The sequence below is a fragment of the Saccopteryx bilineata genome, chromosome 9 (assembly GCF_036850765.1).
Source record: "Saccopteryx bilineata isolate mSacBil1 chromosome 9, mSacBil1_pri_phased_curated, whole genome shotgun sequence".
Taxonomy (NCBI): Eukaryota; Metazoa; Chordata; class Mammalia; order Chiroptera; family Emballonuridae; genus Saccopteryx; species Saccopteryx bilineata.
Window position 1 is genome coordinate 42,730,483 of NC_089498.1, and position 21,803 is coordinate 42,752,285.

The 21,803-nt window shown below is 53.8% G+C and overlaps 2 protein-coding genes across 3 annotated transcripts; both read left to right on the forward strand.

Moving 5' to 3' along the window:
• Positions 1–816: 816 nt before the first annotated feature.
• Positions 817–9,031, forward strand: KIRREL2 (kirre like nephrin family adhesion molecule 2). Of its 2 annotated transcripts, XM_066243685.1 has the most exons (16): positions 817–1,591; positions 1,825–1,974; positions 2,516–2,665; positions 2,829–2,989; positions 3,376–3,526; positions 3,797–3,902; positions 4,027–4,175; positions 4,485–4,612; positions 4,703–4,835; positions 5,119–5,219; positions 5,379–5,598; positions 6,031–6,135; positions 6,472–6,575; positions 6,866–6,931; positions 8,066–8,104; positions 8,374–9,031. In XM_066243685.1, the coding sequence occupies exons 1-16, from the start codon at positions 1,540–1,542 to the stop codon at positions 8,443–8,445; spliced, it is 1,887 nt and encodes a 628-aa protein (XP_066099782.1). In that variant the 5' UTR covers positions 817–1,539; the 3' UTR covers positions 8,446–9,031. The 2 variants fall into 2 exon arrangements, with proteins under 2 accessions (XP_066099782.1, XP_066099781.1); XM_066243684.1 differs by having other exon boundaries at positions 818–1,591; positions 8,066–8,403.
• A 967-nt stretch (positions 9,032–9,998) lies between these two features.
• On the forward strand, positions 9,999–20,986 carry APLP1 (amyloid beta precursor like protein 1). The gene is made up of 17 exons (XM_066242980.1): positions 9,999–10,257; positions 11,136–11,279; positions 13,064–13,196; positions 13,785–13,897; positions 14,129–14,262; positions 14,373–14,557; positions 15,007–15,137; positions 15,501–15,575; positions 16,832–16,990; positions 17,069–17,197; positions 18,097–18,196; positions 19,284–19,391; positions 19,595–19,630; positions 19,817–19,887; positions 20,116–20,178; positions 20,301–20,444; positions 20,556–20,986. Exons 1-17 carry the CDS (start codon positions 10,114–10,116, stop codon positions 20,652–20,654), a joined length of 1,968 nt encoding a protein of 655 aa, XP_066099077.1. The 5' UTR covers positions 9,999–10,113; the 3' UTR covers positions 20,655–20,986.
• Positions 20,987–21,803: the final 817 nt, after the last annotated feature.

The following is a 21,803-nucleotide window of genomic DNA, read 5'->3' on the forward strand; positions in this document are numbered from 1 at the left end:
ATCTTAGGGCAGATGTTCACTGTCTGTTGGTTTTCAAATCCTCCTCCCGGGCCTGTGTGGGGGTGAGAGAGAGATTGGTACTTAAATCCACTGACTCTAAGACTTATGGTCAAATTTTCTCTTTCCCCAACGGGATAGTTTGATTGGTTGGAGCATCACTGAGGCTCAGAGTTTGCCAGTTCGGTTCCTGGCCTGGGCACATACAGAACAGATTGATGTTCCTCTCTTTCTCTCTCTCTCATTAATAAAATAAACATTTAAAAAATCAGATTTTCTGACTCTCTGTCATTCTATCTCAACTGCACCCCAGCTCCTCAGAAACTGAGGTTTCTCAGTCAACCGAGGTCTGAACTCCCAGCCTTAGAATCCTGGAAGATCAAGACCCCCGCCACGTAGGGAAGTATGCAAGAATCTGAGCGCAGGAACAACGGAAAACCTGAGTGTGAATCCCCAGCCCCAATGGGCCCAAGAATGTCAGACCCAAGTCCCAGGCCCACAGTCGCCCCTCCGCGGGCTCGAGGTCCCGCCCACCTGCCCCCGCAGCTGCGCAGGGCACCTGCCTGCTTGCAGCGTGGGAACGCCCCAGCTGCGCAGCATACAGCCGTCAGGACAAGCTGCGAGGTTCCCAGCCTCCCTGCCTGTCCCGGCCGGGCACCGCCGCCTTCCAGCTGTCGCCCAGCAACCACAGCCGGACGGTGCAAAGGACTGAGCCTGGACTGCACGGTTTGGGGAAGGGAGGGGCTGGGGCCTGGATTTCTGGATCTTGGGACGTGCTATGGTTTGCAGTGGTAACTAAGTAGGTAGAGGGATATTTTGAGGAAGGGATTTGAGGAGGAGAGAGCAGAACCCCTCTTCTTCTTGGCTGCCCCCCAGTCACCCCGACGCCCTCTTCCTGACTCGCAGGCTCAGAGGAGCCCCGGGCCCCGCCTTCCCAGGGCGCGGAAACTAGCGAGGCCCCAGGGGTTCCCATTTATAGCTCGGTTTCCACTTAGCGCCGTCCCTCCAGGACGTGGGCTGAGAAAGTTTCTTTCACTCCCTCCCCTCCCTCCTCCTCACCCCCGTACCCTCACAACCCCGGTAGAATGCAGGTGTGCAACCCAGTCGAGACCCCCTCCTTCGGTCCAGATGTTCCAGCTCCCAGATCCCAATTGGACTGGGGCTCACGCCCAAGAGAAGAAACCCGCCCGGCTTGCCCGGGATTCACTGGCATCTCGGCCACCAGAGTTTCTCAATGAAAAGAGGGCAGGTCCTCCAGGGGAGCGGAGAGCAGGGGGGCGGGGCGAATGGGATCTTACTCTCGCCGGGTTTCTCAGAGACAGCGCGCGGAACTTGCCGGCGTTTCAGAGCGTCGAAGCTAGTGGCTGAGCAGACTTTGCAAACTCCAGGCCAGGGACAGAGGGACCTCTAGTCCGGGGTGAAGAGTAGGGCGCTAAGGGGGCTTCAGGCCAGAGTGATGGGAGGTGTGCTCTCTAGAAAGTAATTGTCAGGGAAGCCAGCGCGACAGCAAATCTGCTGGATCTTGGGAGACACACATTCAGGATGCTGGTCCCCGCCCTCCTCGTCCTCTTCTTCAGCCTCAGAGGGCGTGCAGGTAAGGCGAGGGGCGGGGGAGGCGGTAAATATTGGGGAGGATTGTTTGCCAAGTGACTACTGGAGTGAATGTGGTTGAGGGCTCCAGCTCTTGGGTCTGAGGAAGGAGAAATCTGGGAGCCTGGGCTTCTGGGTCTGTGGGAAGAAGGGTTTGGGACTGAACTCCTGGATCCTGAATGAGAGACCTCTTGACTGTGCTAAACTCAGTTCTATTCCTCTTTCCTAATCTCCTAGGCCTGTCGCCCCACTTCCTGCAACAGCCAGAGGACTTGGTGGTACTGCTAGGGGATGAGGCCCGACTGCCTTGTGCCTTGGGCACATACTCAGGGCTGGTTCAGTGGACTAAGGATGGGCTGGCTCTAGGGGGTGAAAGGGACCTGCCAGGTGAGGCTGTTCTCTCTATTCAGGGAGGGGCTGGCTCTGGCTCCAGGGTGGAGATACTGGGCTTACACTGTAAACAAAGTATATTACTTTGACATTTTCAAGTTTGGGAAATCAATGGTCTCAAATAAACATTTGAATGCCCTGAATTTTTAGTTTGTACTTTGGGGGTGGCTCATGGGGTTGGGAGATTTTTATTTTTATTGTAAAATGTTACATAAATGCAGAAAAGCACATAAAACATAAATGGAAGATTTACCAAATAACTATAAAGTAAACACCCATGTAACAACTGCCCAGATCCAAAAGTCTCTTGTTCTTTTTTCTCCCCTCTCATAGCCCACTCGTTCTTTACCCCAGAGGTGGCATCTAATCTGACTTTTATGGCAATTGTTTTCTGAGGGTTTTTTTCTGAATTTATTACCTCCAAGTTTCAAGTGACTCTAGACTGGGAGAGGGTTAGTGTGTCCCTGGCCCAGCGCTCACTTTTGGGCTGGGGGCAGGAATCAGAACTGTGGTGTAACTATCTTTTCCTTGATTCCAGGGTGGTCCAGGTACTGGATATCAGGGAATGCAGCCAGTGGCCAGCATGACCTCCACATTAGGCCTGTGGAGCTAGAGGATCAAGCATCATATGAATGTCAAGCTACACAGGCAGGCCTCCGCTCTCGACCAGCCCAGTTGCACGTGCTGGGTGAGGATCCAGCCCCCTCATCTCCCCAGTGGTGTCCAGAGAGACTGCCAGCCCTAGCTCGGAGGATTAGAGTCCAGGGAGCACAGAGGAGTGGTGGGTTAGAGTAGAAAAGATCAGGGTCTCTGGGCCCAGGATCCAGCTCTGACCCTAGATCTACCCACAGTGCCCCCAGAAGCCCCTCAGGTGCTGGGCGGCCCCTCTGTGTCTCTGGTTGTTGGGGTTCCTGCAAATCTGACCTGTCGGAGCCGTGGGGATGCCCGTCCCATCCCTGAGCTGCTATGGTTTCAAGATGGAGTCCGGCTGGATGGGGCCACCTTCTACCAGGTCAGATGCAGATCCCTGTGCCAGCCTTTGCCCATTCAGGGAAATGTGGGGATTCAGTCAGATCACAGGCTCATCAGAGGAGAAAATGGCATGGGAGGGCAAGGGTTCAAGGGTTTGAGACAGTTGATGTATGATTAAGGGTGAGGACTCTGGGTCTGGACTACCTGACTCAGTCACTTGTTAGTTGATTGATCTTAAGTAACTTAGACTCTTTTGTCCCTCAGTTTCCTTATCCATACAATGAGGATAATAGTAGTATGCCCCTCATAGAGTAATTGTGAGGATTAAAGAAAGCAATACTTCTAAGTGCCTAGAAGACAGCCTGACACATAGTAAGCATTAGATAAAGGGTACATGAAGTCATTATCATTATTTATAACCTCCAGACCCTGCTGAAGGAAGGGACCACTGGGTCAGTGGAGAGCATCTTATCCTTGACTCCTTCCAGCGAGGATGATGGAGCCACCTTGGTCTGCCGGGCCCGGAGCCAGGCCCTGCCTGCAGGAAAGGACACAGCTATCACACTGAGCCTGCAGTGTAAGTGCAGCTGGACACTGAGCCTGGAGTCCTTGGCAAAATATGGGGAGCTAGGATCTGGACTCTATGGTATGAGGAAGGAGGGGGCTGTGGACCTGTGGTTCCTGAGGGGATACAGAACTGAGCACCTGCCTGGACTTCTGGCTCAAAGGGAAGAGGAAACTGGGGAGCCACACCCTGGGGTGAAGGGGGCTGGGAGTTGGACTCCTAGGTCATCAGTGGAGGTGTTCCAGGTCCAGACCACTGCTGATTATTGGCCCACCTTCACAGACCCCCCAGTGGTGACTCTGTCTGCAGAACCACAAACTGTGCAGGAGGGACAGAAGGTCACTTTCCTATGCCAGGCCAAGGCCCAGCCTCCTGTCACAAGCTATCGGTGAGGATGAATGAAGATCACCTCTCCCCAGCCCAAAGCACTGGTTTGGGAAGGGCTGGGGCTGGGACATGAGTAGGTGTGCTGGGGAGCAGAGACAACACTAACAGCCCTACCACCTCCACAGGTGGGCAAAGGGGGGGTCCCCAGTACTGGGGGCCCGAGGACCAATATTGGAGGTGGTGGCAGAGGCCTCATTTCTAACTGAGCCAGTGTCCTGCGAAGTCAGCAACACCGTGGGTAGCGCCAACTACAGCGTCGCACTGGATGTGCTGTGTGAGCCAGGGCGGGGCATGGATGTGGCCAAAGCGGGACCTGCTGAAATCCGTGGTGGGCTAGAGTGGGGTGTGGCTGTGACCAGCAGTGGAAGGAGGTGGGGCAAGCATAGGATGCAGGCAGAGTTTGGCTGCGCTGGATCAGTGCCAAAGTGGAGCCAGGGCAGGGCGGAGGCGTGGTCAGGGCATGTGAGTGGAGTTGTGGACAGGGAGCTTATACTTGGGCCCGTTAGGGTGCTGTTTCCTAATGGCTGATGCCGGGTCAGAAGTTGCAGCCCTCCGTGGTCATGTGACTCTTTCTTTTCTCCAGTTGGGCCGATTCTGCAGACAAAGCCAGAGCCCATGTCTGTAGACCTGGGGGAAGATGTTTCTTTTAGCTGTGCCTGGCGCGGGAACCCACTCCCACGGGTAACCTGGACCCGCCACGGGGGCACACAGGTAAGGTCGTATCTGGGGCTAGCGCTGGTGGCAGGTAGTGGATGGAGCATCCTCCCAAGATTCTGCTCCTGATGCCCCTTCATATCCCAGGTTCTGGGCTTCGGGTCCACGCTCCGTCTTCCATCGGTGGGGCCGGAGGACGCAGGCAACTATGTGTGCAGGGCTGAGCCGGGCCTCTCCGGCCTAGGGGGTGGCGCTGCTGAGGCCAGGTTGACTGTGAACGGTGAGAAACAACTGGTGCTTCCCGAAGGACCGGGCAGGTGCTGGGACAGGGATGGGCAGAGGTGGGCAAAGTCTAACGTAGCGGTCATGGCCTTGAGAGGGAAAGTTTCATGGAGCTGGGTCCTGGGGGTACTAGTGGGACCTAGTGAAAGCTAGTTCCGGAGGGGTTCAGAGTTTGTTGAGGGTTTGGTTGGTTTGAGTTAGTGAGGAGTGCCTGTTCCTGCCTTACTGAAAACGTGCTTAGGGTGGGCGGGCATTTGACTGGTCCATAATCTCCAAACCAGCTCCCCCTGTAGTGACTGCCCTGCACTCGGCGCCCGCCTTCCTGAGGGGCCCCGCCCGCCTCCAGTGTCTAGTCTTCGCCACCCCTGCCCCAGAAGCCGTGGTAAGGAAATGTCCCTGCTCTCACAACCTACCCAACCGAGATCCCTGACCTCCTAGCCGGACCCCCAAAACCAAGTGACTACTTCTGACTTGCCTGACATCTGCCAGCTCCCTCATTTCCTCCCCAGTCTCCTCTGACCTCCTTCTTTTGTGCCCCAAGGTTTGGTCTTGGGATGAGGGCTTCCTGGAGAAGGGATCTCTGGGTCGATTCCTGGTGGAGACGTTCCCAGCTCCGGTGGGCCAAGTTGGACAGGGTCCAGGCCTGATCTCTGTGCTACATATTTCCGAAACCCAGGAGTCTGATTTTAGCCGAGGCTTCAACTGTAGTGCCCAGAACCGGTTGGGTGAGGGAAGTACCCATGTCAGCTTGGGCCATAGAGGTGAGACCCAGAGCCTGAAGACGCCCAAATCAGAGAGTCTCAACCCCCCAAAACACCACAGTCTGCCAACTGAGGGCCTCCAAATGCAGAGACCCCCTCAAACTTTGGGAACCTCAAAAATAAATACCCTCAAATACAGAATCCTAAAAAGAGACACCCCTCACATTCAGGTGCCTCAAAGCAGGGAATCTCCAAAATTAAACCATTCAAATTCTAAGACTCCCTAAAGCCAGGAAGTTCATTTGTACAACCCCAATTTTATGAGCTCTTATGCCCAGGAACCCCAAGCTTGGCTACTACAAACTTGGGTGTCCCCAAACTTGGTGACTTTTTCAACCCAGAGACCTTAGCCCAAGCCCCGAGCCCCTGTTCCCCGGTTCCTCCTCAGTCTTCCACTCAGCCCCTCAAGATCACCCTCTCCTCTCCCTGCAGACTTGCTACCTACTGTGCGAATTGTGGTTGGAGTGGCCTCCTCAGCCGTGACTCTCCTGACAGTCATCACTGGGGTGGCCCTCTGCTGCTGGTACCGAGGCAAGGGTGAGTGCCCAAGCCCTACCCCAGCACCCACCCCACACACTAGCGCACTGACGGCCAGGCCTGGGGACCTGGCCCCCGTGCTGCCTCTTTCGCCCTTAGTGGGGCTTGGCTCACCTTCAGGCCCTGGTTCCTCCCTGAAGCCCTAACTCCTCCTCCTCAAGCTCACACGCCTTGCCCTCCCAGACGAGGGCTCTCATTGATTCCTAGCCTCTTACCCTGATCCCCCTAGTCTTCTCCCTTCCTGTTCATTGGTGTCCACAAACTGTGAGCCTGCCCCATTGCTTACCTCTGCCTCCACCCCACCCCCCATTCCCACCCCACTTTCCTTGGCCTCAGCCTCTTTCTCCAAGCAAAAGAACCTGGTGCAAATCCCAGGCAGCAACCATAGTTCCAGTTTGCGGAGCCCTGAGGAAGAGGAGACAGGCAGCAGTGAGGACCAGGTAGGAAGCCAGGATCCCCACACCTAACTGTGCCTCTAGACCCAATAGTAATCCAGTCCCAATGGGGTCCCTAAATTCAAATTGGGGCCTAGTCCAAACATTAACCCCATTAACCCAATAAATTAGGTTATTCCTTGGATCCAATGTGTCCCCAGGGCCCCTTGTTTCCCTGAGTCTGGACCCAGCTCTCTATTGCCTGGCCTCCACAGTCCAGTTGAGGGTACTTGGGGTCAGGCACTGGGGAAGGAGGACCCTCTGACTACTCGCTATCACTAAGCACTCTACCCCAGGGCCCCATTGAGCACATGGACCACAGCGATCTGGTTCTGGATGATGAGGGGTTTCTGGAGACCAAGGTGAGTGTTGGGAGGGGAAGAGCTCCCTTCTCTACTCTCCCTGCCCCCTCCTTTTTTATTCTGTTGCTGCAGAGTGGGGACCTAGCGCCCTTTGCCTTCTGTCTACTTCCTCCTGGACTGTTTCACCCCCCTTCATAGCCTCAGTTTACATATCTGCTGACTCTGCCCACATATTTGTCCTAGCCTTGGCCTCCATCTTGAGCCCCAGATCAGGGTTCACACTTTCTGAGCTTTTCCCATCGCAGTCATGTTTCAGGCCTCCTGGATGCCTTCTCCTGGCTGCCTCCCTCGGGCCCCCTCTACTTACCAGGTGCCACACCGGCCTTACATCTCCTGTCCTGCCTGCCTTTAGGGTCCCCTCTCTCCATCCACTGTACCTAGCACATGCTGTTCTGCTATTCACTTGGCCTGAAACACTCCTACTTCCTTTCCATATCTACCTAGTTCTCTCCTTCAATTCCTTTGGTCTCAACTCAAACATCCCTTGTTCTACAAAGCCCATGTTTCCCTCCTTATAGCCTCAATCATTCTGTCCCTGTTATGCCTGTCACAGCCAGGAGCACTATTATCTGGGCTTCTCTGTCACAGCCTGATTCCCCTCGTCACAGCCCTGATCATCTTGCCTGTGCATCCCTAGAAAGATTCATCATCACAGTCCCCGCCGCTCTGCCTGTACTTCCCCCATACAGCTCTGACCTCTCTGGGCTCTGTCTGCTGATCTGTCATTTCCCCTTCGGCCTAATATCTCTATGAGGACAGGTCCAGGTCTCTCCAGCAGGAGCAGAAGGCATGACATGAGATCAAAGCCATGGGGCTGTTGGGCCGATGTATGAATAAATATCTTGGTCTCAATCTCTCTCTCTCTTTCTCCTTCTGCATCTCCTTCCACATGACCACCCCTCAACAGGTCTGTATCCGGTCTCTGCCTTTTTCTGCCCTTCTTCTTCTGTCCCTTTGTCTCTTGTCATTGTTTTTCTGTCTCACTTTGTCTTCCTACCAGTCTGTATGTCTGTCTCTCTGTCTCTGCCTCCTCCGGTTTGTATTTTGTCTCTCACTAGGTCTGGATCATTCCCTGTTAGTGGTCCTCACCCCCCTGTACCCTCACATACTCACAAATCCCGCTTGTTCCCTCAGGACCCGACCAATGGTTACTACAAGGTCCGAGGAGTAAGTGTGAGCCTGAGCCTCGGTAAAGCCCCTGGAGGAGGCCTCTTCCTGCCACCCTCTGCCCCTCTTGGACCTCTGGGTACTGCTCCTTTGTATGACATCAACTCACACCTGGGCATGCCTTCCCCCTGCAAACTGTATAGAGCCCAGGAAGGCTATCTCACCACACCCCATTCTCGAGCTTTTGCCAGCTACATGAAACCTACATCCTCTGGGCCCTCAGACATGGCCCCTAAGAGTCCCCCTTTCCCATATGCTGCCTTCTCCACACCCAGCCACTCACGTCTCCAGACTCATGTGTGACATCTCTCCGATCAAAAAGTACTGGAATCTTCAATTTGCCATGATAAATTGTCCTGATTTCTGAAGAATCGGAACAAATTAGCAACTTTACTTCTCCAAAACTAAATATTGAGGGGAAGGATAGATTATTACTGTTGCCTGGGTCATTGATGAACAGTTTGTTCAGCCAAGGGGAATGCCCCAAGTGGGAGCAAGATGGCCACCATGTCCACCTATTCCCCTGTATAAAAGAGATTCAAGATGCCAAATGGTCTCTTGACTGAGGAATAGAGATGGAGGTGATGGGAATTAGAAGCAGATATGGAAGTTGTTTCCAGACACTGAAAGAAGATATTTCAGGATGATCACTTACATTGAGAAGAAAGGTAACATAGAACAGATTAAGATGGAGGCCAGGCTAGGCCCTGTCCTGGCTCTCCCTGAAACACATTTTGTTTGGCCAATGGAAGTGAAGCCAAGATGACAGTTACTTGGGAACCCAAGATAGCCACCATCTTGATTCCGTCCACCTTCCTTAAAGGCCCTGGAAGAATTGGGCCAAGTCAGTGAGGATAGGGTGAGATCTGTCACTGGAGGTGGTGGGGGTAGAATCTTGGATGAGGCGATCTATGTTTAGTTTTAAAAATTAAAATTTGTCTTTAGGATTCTCTTGGCATTATTACCCTCAGTCAAGAAAGGGGTCCATCAAGCCTGCCCCAAGGCCCTTCCTATACCCGAGGTTATGAAGTGTCTGTAGAAGCAAATCCAGGCACCACCTCTAAGCCCCTTACTCGTTTAATACTCCGTGCTCTTTTTATATGCATCTACACAAACATATACGCGCAGATGCACACCCACGACAGGGCTACCCCAGTGAGCTTGGGAAAGACGGGATTCTGCACTGTCATTTGAGGAGACAAAGCAGTAAGCCCTGAAGGGGAGGCTGAGAGGGAGAGGCTGGGTGGGAGTGGGGAAAAAGAACTCCCTGGCCCTTAGAGCAAAGATGGGGGTCCAGACCTTTGTCCTGAGGTGCTGATTCAGGTCATCCTTTAAAAAGGGGCCTGGGGACTTTGTGTCATGGATCCTTGAACTAGGAGTTAAAGTTCCAGACACCTGAGACCCTTGGACAGCAGAGCAGAAGGCCTGGGACTCTTGGATCTTAGGGGGAAAGGGCTGGGGGCTTGGTATCTGGTCCTAAGAGGAGAGGTGCCAGGGCCCAGACACCTGGATTTGAGGGAGAAGAGGACTGGGTTGCAACTGCTGTGTTCTTGATTGGGAAATTTTGGACAACTCAAGAGAAGAATTTGTTGGGGTTGGGGAGTAGGGGTGTCTCCAATGCTGACAATCCCTAGAAGAGAAGCCAATATTTGAGTGTTTGGGTCCAAGGGAGGACACAATATTCACAGCCGCGGAGCCCATGACTCAGACTCCAGGGTAGGCCCTTGCCTGGGGTGGGACACCTGACATCTTAAGGGGGTGGGGGCTTGACGCAGGCTCCCACATAGGGTTCCGGAGCTGCTCCAGTCTGCGCAGAGCTGCCAAGCTATTGTCCTGGCCAGAAAGGCGGGGCCGGCGTGGGGCGGAGCTGGCGGCGCCGGCGCAGCCAGGGGGCGGTGGCAGGAGGAGCAGGAGGAGGAGGCGGCGGTGGCGCTGGGAGCTCCTGTCACCTCTGGGGCTGGGCCGGGCCGGGCAGGGCGGGAGTGCAGGGGACGTGAGGGCGCGAGAACCCAGACATGGGGCACATCAGCCCCTCCACTCGCGGTCTGGGCCGCCGCGGCCCGCCACCGCTGCCGCTGTTGCTGCCTCTATTGCTGCTGCTTCTGCGCGCGCAGCTCGCCGTCGGGAGCCTGGCCGGTGGGAGCCCCGGCGCGGCCGAGGTGAGGCCGGGCCGGGTCCTGTGGGATGGGGGAAGGGGCGGGACCGGCCTCTGGACTCCGACGCAGACATGTCCAGGGCGGAAAGTGCAGTCTTTCCAGCCAGGTCGCTGGCCCCCAGGAGCCCCTAACGGCTCTAGGCTTTCACGAACCCAGGAGTCCAGGCCTCAGCTCCCATCAGGTGTCGTCCCAGCCACCTCCTGCCCCCGGCTTAGAAACTGGCTTTTCCAGAGCTCCTAGTCCCAGAAATCCGGCCCTTTCAGACCCTCTCGACCTGAGTGACTTAGCCCTAACCCCTTCCCTCCTGAACGTAGGATCCACCAAGCAGTAAGACACTTAGATCCAAGAACCGGGGTCCCTTTGGATCCTGTCTGGACCAATATGAGGGCCCCACAGCCTGCTAGGACCCAGGAGTCTAGGCCTCCAGCCACTGCCCCCCTCCCCACCCAGGAGGTAGTTCTTCAACCCTCAAGGGCTTAGTGTCCAGGCCTTCTCTGTCATCTTTGCACCCAAGAATGGGAGCCTAAGCTAGGGATGGATGGAGGAGAGGCTAGAACGCCTGGGTTCTGACCTCCTCCCCCGCGATTCAGGTTTAACCCCTTTCCGCTCTAGTGCGGCTGCGCCGGGGGGTGGGGTGGGGTGGAGCTTGTCTCGAGTCCCGTTATTCCTGGGAGACCCGAGTCGCCATAGCAACAGGAGAGCTGGGACGCCCCGCCCAGTAGGAGCTGTATCCCGGGGAACCGTACCTCTACAGTGGCAGGTGGTTGGTGAAGGGGATTGATTCTGGGGTCTAAGCATCTGGGTCCTAGGGAGCAAAGGACCGAGGGACCAGCACGTCAATGTTCCTGGACCCTTACTGACCCCTTCGCCCACACACCTAGGCCCCGGGGTCGGCTCAGGTGGCTGGGCTATGTGGGCACCTAAGCCTTCATCGGGACCTGCGCACTGGCCGATGGGAACCAGACGCACAGCGCTCGCGAAGGTGTCTCCGGGACCCGCAACGCGTGCTAGAGTACTGCAGACAGGTGAGCGCGGGACCTACTGAGAGCGGCGTGAAGGAGGGTCAAAGATGCGGCAGAGTCGCGCAAGGAAAGCTAGGAGTTCAAAAGGCCAAGAGACCAGGGATCTAAGAAGATTAGTCAGCTAGGGGTCTGGCCAGAGGCGAAGTTAGGAAAAGGCAGCAACTGTTTTTGAGAAACTAGGTCACAAAACAAAACAGAACAGAAAAAAAAAAAAAAAGAAAAGAAAAGAAGAAGAAGAAACAGAAAAAAGATAGAAAAAGAGAAACTGGTTCAGGAAAGAGGAGAACTGTGCAAAGACCGGCTAAGGAAGGTATCTGCCCAGTGAATTGGTGGACCCCTTAAAGCAGGGGTCCCCAACCTACAGCCCGCGGGCCGCATGCGGCCCCCTGAGGCCATTTATCCGGCACCACCGCACTTCCGGAAGGGGCACCTCTTTCATTGGTGGTCAGTGAGAGGAGCATAGTTCCCATTGAAATACTGGTCAGTTTGTTGATTTAAATTTACTTGTTCTTTATTTTAAATATTGTATTTGTTCCCGTTTTGTTTTTTCACTTTAAAATAAGATATGTGCAGTGTGCATAGGGATTTGTTCATAGTTTTTTTTATAGTCCGGCCCTCCAACGGTCTGAGGGACAGTGAACTGGCCCCATGTGTAAAAAGTTTGGGGACCCCTGCCTTAAAGAGTTGGAGTGTAACTGGGCGTGGCCAAAGGGGAGGGTGGAGCCCAGTGAAAAGAGTGGAAAGCTAGGAGGCGTGGCTATGAAAAGGAAGGGCTACACAAAAAGAAGGGACACTTACTGAGAGGCCAAACAGGGAAGAAGGCAAGGCTTAAAGGTTGGTAGAACCTACGGAGAGATGAACCTGATTGAGGAAGGAGGCCAAAGTGATCAGAAAAGAGATGGACTTAGAAGAGTTGATTTAATGGGCAGAGGCAGATTAAGGTCGGTTGAGGCCCCAGACACAGAAGAAAATATTGGACCCCTTAAAAAAGAGAGAGAGAGACAGGGAAACTAAAAATACAAATACATGTTAAGCCTGACCAGGCGGTGTCACAGTGGTTAGAGCATTGGACTGGGATGCGGAGGACCCAAGTTTGAAACCCCGAGGTCACCAGTTTGAGCACAGGCTCCTCTGATTTAAGCAAGGCTCACCAGCTTGAGCGCGGGGTCACTCAGTCTGCTGTAGCCCCCTGGTCAAGGCACATATGAGAAAGCAATCAATGAACAATTAAGGTGCCGCAACGAAGAATTGATGCTTCTCATCTCTCTCACTTTCTGTCTGTGTCTCTCTCTGTCTCCAAAACAAACAAACAAACAAACAAAAATGTTAACCATATTTTTAAATAAATAAAAATTATGTACTATTAATGTTGAAATTGCACATATGAAACCAAACTTGGTGTCATTAGCAAAAAGTGTCAAGTTGGGGTTTTGCAGGGTCCTTCAGAAGTCGGGGTCCTTCAGAAGTCGGGGCCCAGAGGCGCGCCCAGTGTGTCCACCTTTAAATCCGCCTCTGTTTACAGGTATATGGAAGGGCATTTGTAGAGAAACTGGCCAGGAAAAGGCGAGGGGCTTAAGGATGGTGGGGCTTTTAAGGAAGCGTTACTATTGGGTGTGGCTAGGGGGCAAACAGGACTTAGATATCTAAGACCGGTTCTATGGAGAAGCAGGGACTAAGGAGAAGAACATCTTATGAACACTGTAGCCTTGAAAAGGGACATGGCCAGCAGAGACGCATGGCTGGTAAGGGCAGGGCAGTGGGTTGATCGGCCCACCTGATGTCCCCAGATGTACCCGGAGCTGCAGATTGCACGTGTGGAACAGGCGACACAGGCCATCCCCATGGAGCGCTGGTGCGGGGCTGCCCGTGATGGCCACTGTGCCCATCCTCACCACCAGGTCGTGCCTTTCCACTGCCTGCGTGAGTCACAGGCTGGGGGAGGGAAATGGAGGTGGGGGTCTCTGAGGGGCGAGATTCTGAGCCCAGGTCTCAAGGCTCACATTAGGGAGCTGGATGCTTGGGTCCTGAGGCAGAGAAGCCTCTGAGGATAAAAAATATATATTTGGCCTGACCAGGTGGTGGCACAGTGGATAAAGCGTCAGAATGGGATGTGTAGGACCCAGGTTCGAGACCCCGAGGTCGCCAGTTTGAGTGTGGGCTCATCTGGTTTGAGTAAAGCTCACGAGCTTGGACCCAAGGTCGCTGGCTTGAGCAAGGGGTTACTCAGTCTGCCACAGTCAAGGCACATATGAGAAAGCAATCAATGAACAACTAAGGTGTTGCAACAAAAAACTAATGATTGATGCTTCTCATCTCTCTCCGTTCCTGTCTGTCTGTCCCTATCTATCCCTCTCTCTGTCTCTGTAAAAAATTAAAAAAAAAACACAAAAAAACCTTTAAAATCAACAAATAAAAATTAAAAAAAAAATGTATATATATATTTGGATTCTGAGGAGGGTGAGGCTAGTGGCTGCAGGAGGGTCTCACTCTGGTGCCCCCATCCCCCAGCAGGTGAATTCGTGAGTGAGGCCCTGCTGGTGCCGGAAGGCTGCCGGTTCTTGCACCAGGAGCGCATGGACCAGTGTGAGAGTTCAACCTGGAGGCATCAGGAAGCACAGGAGGTCAGGACCCTGGCCCATCTGTCCTCACCCCTCAGATCCCAGGAGTTCAATCCCCAAACACCCCCCTCCTCTGGATTCCAAAAGTCTAGGCCTCATCCCCCTCTTCCCACTGAGACAGAACCAGGAATCCAGGCTCCCAGCCCCACCAGCCTCCAAGACTCAGGCATTCAGGCCCCTGCTTTACCCTCTCCTACCCCAAAATCCTGGCATCTGGACCCACTCCTCTTATAGGCCTGCAGCTCTCAGGGCCTCATCCTACATGGCTCGGGCATGCTCTTGCCCTGTGGCATGGATCGGTTCCGAGGTGTGGAATATGTGTGCTGCCCCCCTCCGGGGACTCCTGACCCATCTGGGACAGAAGCTGGGTGAGTGGGAAGGAATCTTCCATGCTTATCCCAAGGCTTCTGAGGCAGGAAGTGGGAGCCTGGGGGCCTGGGCCCAGGTTCTTATTGCCTTGGGTCTTCTGCTCCCTCAGTGACCCCTCCACCCGGTCCTGGCCCCTGGGGGGCAGAGTTGAGGGGGATGAGGATGAGAAAGAGGAGGAATCCTTCCTGCAGCCGGTAGACGATTACTTTGTGGAGCCCCTACAGGCTGAAGAGGAAGAAGAGAAGGAAAGAGTCCCACCTGAAACCTCCCATCCACCTGCAGGGGTCAGCAACGGTGAGGCCATCTCTGAATCCCTAGTCTCCTCTGCCCTGGAGGGAGGATGATTTGGGGAGCCTTGGTGTAGGAATATCTTTGGAAGGGCAACCTATGAGGGAGAAGTCTGATTGGGAGAAACAGAAGGGACGAGAGCAGTTTTGGATAAAGTAGAGGTAGAAAGCCTGGCCTGTGAAGGATGGAAAGGGTGGTTTGGGGGTACCTGGAAATGGAGGAGCCATTTGATAGGTCCTAAGGATTATTTTGGGTTGGAGTGTGGTATAATGGATTTGTAAAGTTTGCAAGAACAGGCCCAGTCTAGAACTACATTTCCCGTGATGCTAGGCAGCAGCTATGGCCAAAGTGGACACATCCTGGTTTCCAGTACACTCTAGGAAATATAGTTGTCCAGGTAGAAAAGGTGACCTGGAGATGGGCTTCAGACTGACCCCTGATCCCTGGTGTTGCAGTGACTCCTACCTTGAGGCCCACAGATGGTGTGGATGTATACTTTGGCATGCCTGGAGAAATCAGTGAGCACGAGGGTTTCCTGAGGGCCAAGATGGACCTGGAGGAGCGAAGGATGCGCCAGATTAATGAGGTGATGATACTGGGGCTTCCAGGATCCCCCACTACATAGAGCTCATTGAATATCAGGAAATTCCCAGGTACAAGTTGGGAATACCAAAGGCTCTCCGAGGCCCTATCAACCCCAAACCCCCAATGCCACCCATAAAATGACCAGGGATCCCTAACCCATAGAATCCCATTGAGATGGCTCCAGATTCTAGGGAAACTCTGGCTCTTCCACCTCAGATTTCTTCTGAGTCTTCTCTCTTGGGAATCGAATAACCAATGGGACTTAAGGGATCTGGGGCATCTGAGGTTTTGAAGAAAGATTGGGGAACTCACTGGGTGGAACAGGGTGGCTTTTAGAATCCTGAAGTTCCACCCCCAATCCCAGGTGATGCGTGAATGGGCCATGGCGGACAACCAGTCCAAGAATCTGCCTAAAGCTGACAGACAGGCCCTGAATGAGGTAGGACAACCTCCAGCAGACTCTGCTTACTCATGCCTGTCCACTACCTGCGACACATCCAATCTCAGCCTGGCTCAGGCCTTGTCCCAGCCTCATGCAGTTCCACTCCTTCCTACTTATATCAGCCTCTCTTGACCCCACCCCTACATTTAGCTCTGCCCCTCTTGGCTTATGTCAGACCTGACATTATTCTCCTCTTCAGATTGGCCATGTTGCCCTGTCTTAACTTGATTCTTTTTTTTTTTTTTTTTTTTTTTTTTTTTGTATTTTTCTGAAGCTGGAAACGGGGAGAGACAGTCAGACTCCCGCATGCGCCTGACCGGGATCCACCTGGCACGCCCACCAGGGGGCGATGCTCTGCCCATCAGGGGGCGATGCTCTGCGGTGACCAGAGCCACTCTAGTGCCTGGGGCAGAGGCCAAGGAGCTATCCCCAGCGCCCGGGCCATCTTTGCTCCAATGGAGCCCTGGCTGCGGGAGGGGAAGAGAGAGACAGAGAGGAAGGAGGAGGGGGGGTGGAGAAGCAAATGGGCGCTTCTCCTATGTGCCCTGGCAGGGAATTGAACCCGGGTCCCCTGCACGCCAGGCCGACGCTCTACCTCTGAGCCAACTGGCCAGGGCCTTAACTTGATTCTTACCTTTGAGGACTAGCTCTGGTGTCCTCTCCCAAGTTAGGCTCCTTGCAGATACAGCCAGGCCCTTGTCAGCCTCTCTTTGATGCATTCCTTTCCTTGTTAGGCCATGCCCCCTACCTTTGGTCCTGCCTCTCTAATGTCACTTTTACTTGCTCCTTCCTCAGTCCCAGCCTCATATTTCTCCATCCCATCTCTCCCACCTCACCTTGGTCAGCTCTACCCCCTGTAGTAGTTCCACTCAGGTTAGCCCCATCCCTGAGTCTTGCTTCCCCCACCTTAGTCTCAGGCCCAGTTGGTCTCCATTTGCCCTGCCCAGACCTAGAGCTCTACCTTTACTACAACACTTGCTCCATTTCACCTGAACACAGGCCAACTCTGATTATTCCTATCCAGTATAGTTTACACTGCCAGCTTGGCTCCCACTAGGCCTAGTCCCACCACTATCCCCACCCCTCCCAATCAGTATCCTGTGGCCCAGCCCCACCCCCAGGTTTACTCCACCCAGACCTAGACCCACCATATCCACCCTGCTTGGCCCGATAGCCCTGCCCTTCCAGAACACCGCAGACCCAGGCTTTCACCATCTTCACCTCTCCTGATCTTATGCTCACCCCGTTGATAGCATTTCCAGTCCATTCTACAGACCTTGGAGGAACAGGTGTCTGGTGAGCGACAGCGCCTGGTGGAGACCCATGCCACCCGAGTCATCGCCCTTATCAATGACCAGCGCCGGGCGGCCTTGGAAGGTTTCCTGGCAGCACTGCAGGGAGACCCACCTCAGGTGTGTGCACTGTGGGGGCAGAGGGCAGGGAACAAAAAGGGCTGGAGCAGGCCCAGGCAACCTCCATCCCTTCCACAGCCAGAGCACGTCCTGCTGGCCCTGCGGCGCTATCTGCGTGCAGAGCAGAAGGAGCAAAGGCACACACTGCGACACTACCAGCACGTGACTGCCGTGGATCCTGAGAAGGCCCAGCAGATGAGCTTCCAGGTGCTCAGATTCTTCCAGCTGTCAAATACCCTGCAATCCCTCAGACCCCAGTCTCTCGGACCCCATACTGCGGACTCTTTTCTTGTCCCTCACACCCTCTCTGTCTCTCGGACCTCTCTCCTAGCCCTGGAACCCCTCTTTTGTACCTTGGGACCCTTCCCAGTCCCTTGGATCCCCACTTCTTGACCCTGCAACACTGCCCGCCCTCCTGTGTTTCTGACTCCCCTCTTGTCCCTTGGATTTCTACTTCCTTTTCCAGAACCCCCTCCTGTGCCTTGAATCCTGTTCCTGTCCTTCAATTCTTCTTTCTCCTTAACTCCACTTGTTTTCCCTGGAACCCATATTCTGTGCCTTCAAAGCCTAATTAATTCCTGTTTCTTGGATGTTCTCTTCTTGCCTGTGAGTACTTCATTCTGTGCTCTTGAGCTGCAAGTCTTTCCCTTTAACCACATCATAACATGACACTCCAGTCCTACTTTCTTTTCTGGAACCCTCTTAAACCGCACTTTCTATTCCTCAGATCCGGCTTCATATTCCTCCTACCCACTTCCTTCCATCACCTATTTACTATACCATATTTCTTGTACCCTGTACTCACCATGTCTCCTCTGCGCCCTTTTTCCTAGTGACTACTCCATTCCCTTCTGCCTTACTTCCCCTCTCATTTCCTGTCTTTTGTACATCTTTTCCTTTTCTTTGTATTCTGCTTCTCCTCCTCCAATTTCCTTCTTCCTGTGGCCCCATTTCTGGCCCTTGTGTCCTGTATCCTTTCAATTGTTATGTGCTACTTTTCCTTGAACCCTATTGCCCTTCCTTCTTCACCCTCTTTAACCCTGCCTCAGTTTCCCCATCTCTAGCCTATATTGCCCAGTTCATCCTTCATACTCAGTCCTCCACAGGTGCAGACCCACCTTCAAGTAATTGAGGAAAGGATGAATCAGAGCCTGGGGCTGCTTGACCAGAACCCCCGCCTGGCTCAGGAGCTGCGGCCCCAGATCCGTGAGTATATATGACCCCCCGTCCAACTTTAGTTATATATTCCTGTGTAACAAATACCAGAACTTACTGACTTAAATCAACCATCTTTGCTCATGATTCTGCCTTCTGGTCTGGGTTTTGCTGGGTGCTTCTTCTGCTGGTCTTGCCATAGTCAAGCATAGTCAAGCACCTACATTCAGCTAGCGAATCTGCTGGGGTTGGGACTTTGGCACAACTGGGCCTCTCTACCTCTCCATGTAGGCTCAAGGCCTCTCTTCTCCATGGATCCGCTCCATGTCATCTCTCCAGCAGGGTGCCTGGACTTCAAAAATAGTGGTTTAGGCTCCCTAAACATGAAAGTGGAAACTACCAAGTCTTTTTAAGACATAGGCCCACAGGCCCTGGCCGGTTGGTTCAGTTGTAGAGCACTGGCCTAGCATGTGGATGTCCCAGGTTCAATTCCTGGCCAGGGCACACAGGAGAAGTGCCCACCTGCTTCTCCACCTCTCCCCCTCTCCTTCCTCTCTGTCTCTCTCTTCCCCTCCTGCAGCCAAGGCTCCATTGGAGCAAAGTTGGCCTGGGCGCTGAGGACGGCTCCCTGACCTCTGCCTCAGGTGCTAGAATGGCTCTGGTTGCAATGTAGCCACACCCCAGATGGGCAGCGCATTGCCCCCTAGTGGGCTTGCTTGGTGGATCCCCTTCCGAAAAAAAATAAATTTTAAAAAAAGAAAGACATAGGCCCACATTGTGTTGGTTAAAGCAAATCACAAACTCAGTCCAGATCCAAGGGAAGGAGCCTACATAAGAGCACAAATACCAGAAAGCATGACTCACCACCCCCCCCAAATCCACTGTGCCTTCTTTTGCATATCCCACACCTAACCCTGATTCTCCTACTATTTAAGGATACAATTTTCTTGCAGCTTCAATCTCTATCCTCCCTGACAAGCGTTCCTCCAACCAGTCCTGCTCTTTCCCAGATCATACTTATAGCTACCCCCAATGACTTTATTATTAAGGTGCAATCCATTCATCCAGTTTTTTGTTTGTTTGTTTATGGAGCCCCTACGCTCACGTCTTCAACCACCTTTCTGCGTGTTCTCCTCAGAGGAACTCCTCCGCTCTGAACACCTGAGTTCCAATGAGCTGGAAGCACCTGCCCCCGGGAGCAGCAGTGAGGACAAGGGTGGGCTGCGGCCTCTGGACTCCAAGGATGGTGAGTTAACCCGAACAGTTAACCCTGCCAGAGTCAGGGTGTCACAACTATCAGAGTGAGTGGGACAGGATGGGGAGGAATATTTCAGGTTGTGGAGGCCTCTGTAGGATCCTTGATCCTCCTGCCCCAAACCCTGGGAGGGTATTTCTCCACCCTTTCTTCAGTGAAGCCCTCCTCTCTTCACTGTTCTCCCTGTCTTTTAGGGCTGTCAGCAGACACCCCCATGGCCCTTCCCAAAGGTCAGTATCTCATAGAGTAGACCCCAGCCACAAAATCCCGTTGAGTCTCCGAGCCCAAATGGAAAAGGGTTCCTATGTTGGGAAGCCCAGACCTCCTTGGGTAGAGTCCAGTGCCCCTGACTCGCTTCTCAGATAGGGGCAGCACCACTCTGGACTCTCAGAAATGAGCTAGGACTTGGGGGGTAGGGTCCACAGAACAAGATGCGGCACCCCCTGGGAAAGAGAAGCTGTCCCCCTTGGAACAGTACGAGTGGAAGGTGAGTTAGCCCTGTGGGCTCCTGAGGGAGGCCGCGGGATGGGGCCTGGACTTGAAGTCTAAAGAAGGAGGGTGCTAGGGATTTGCGGTTTTGGCTAAAGGAAGAGGTTGCTGGGGACCTGGACTTCAGGACTCTAGAGAAGAGGGCTGGGAGATGCCCTCTTCGGCACCGGGGGAGGAGGAGGCGGGGACCCAGATGCCAGGGCCCTGACACCTCTTGCTCCTCCAGGTGAATGTGTCTGTTCCAAGGCGTCTTCCTTCCCACTCATCAGAGATTCAGAGGGATGAGCTGGTAAGAGGAGGAATATTTTGGGTATCTGGGGAGAGAGGTCAGTATTGCTGTGACTTCCAAAGCCATAGTGGGCTCTGATGAGCCCCAAAGGTGACCTCTGCCCCCGTCTACCAACCCTGTAGGCACCAGCTGGGACAGGAGTGTCCCGAGAGGCCATATCTGGTTTGTTGATCATGGGAGCTGGTGGGGGCTCCCTCATTGTCCTCGCCATGCTGCTCTTGCGCAGGAAGAAGCCCTACGGGACCATCAGTCATGGAGTGGTGGAGGTGAGAGGCAGAGAGACGTGGTCTGGGGAGGAGCTCCAGAGCCGGGGCGTGGAGGGGCTTCAAGGCCCCCTCAGGTCCCTGGGCCCCACTCTACCTCCGCCCCTGTTGCAGGTGGACCCCATGCTGACTCTGGAGGAGCAGCAGCTGCGTGAACTGCAGCATCATGGCTATGAGAACCCCACTTACCGCTTCCTGGAGGAACGACCCTGAACCAGCCCCCTCACCACTTTGGCTGAACCCAGACCTTTCCTCTTCCTGGAACCCCAGATCCCCACTCCCAGACTGGGAAAGGGGTCTTGAAGAAGTTAATTTCATGCCCCTGTGAGGGGGGCTGGGAATTCTTATTGCCCCTTTCCAATTCCAAATCCTGTCCCTAAGAAATCCTCAGGTATTCCCAGCTGCCTCCCACTGTGGACCTCCTCACCTTAACTTATTTTATAAATTAATTTATTGTTCTTGAAGGTGACCACCAGCTTGGTCCCTGGAACTCATCCTCCCATGTATTGCCCACTAACATCCCAATAAAGTCCTCTTTCCCTCCAGGTCATCCTGTATCTCTATGGGGGAATCAGTGAGTAATCATAGCTCTGGATGCTGTGTGCCTCCCTGCTCAGGTATCTTTAAGTCTGGGTGAGGCCAGTTTTGGGGGTGGCATGGTGCAGAATCTTAGGAGAGGCTCTTTGTGCCCACCCTAGAGCTTTTCTTGGTGCTGACCTCTATCTGCTGGGTCCACGGGTGAATTCAGGAGGCTTGGCTCTGGCTAGTTTCCCCTGCCTCCTACTCTCTCTCATACATAATCACACACACAGCATTCATCTCCCTCCTACAAGCCTGATGAGGGCCTGGGAACCTTTTTTTTTTTTTTAAGGTAAGAGGAGGGGAGATAGTGAGGCAGACACCCACATGCACCCTGACCAGGATCCACCTGGCAACCCCCATCTGGGGCCGATACTCAAGTGCTGAGCTATTTTTAGTGCCTGAGGCTGACTCACTCAGCCCAACTAAGCTATCATCAACACCCAGGGCCATCCTCCTCCACCAGTCGAGCCACTGGCTGCAGGAGGGGAAGAGGGAGAGAAGTGGGAGAGAAGCAGATGGTTGCTTCTCCTGTATGCCCTGACTGGTAATTGAATGCGGGATGTCTATATGCTGGACTGATGCTCTATCTCCTGAGCCATTGGCCAGGGCTGAGGGCCTGGGAATCTTGAACTGCTCTTTCTATTTCCAAGTCCTCATGCCTTCTTGGGGAGGTGATAGAAATCCCCCTGTGGTGTAGGAATTCCGGTTTCATGTCCCAGAGAGGGTTATGTGGAGCCTGCAAGTGCCTCACACATCCTATTTTGTGACATGTTGTAGTTA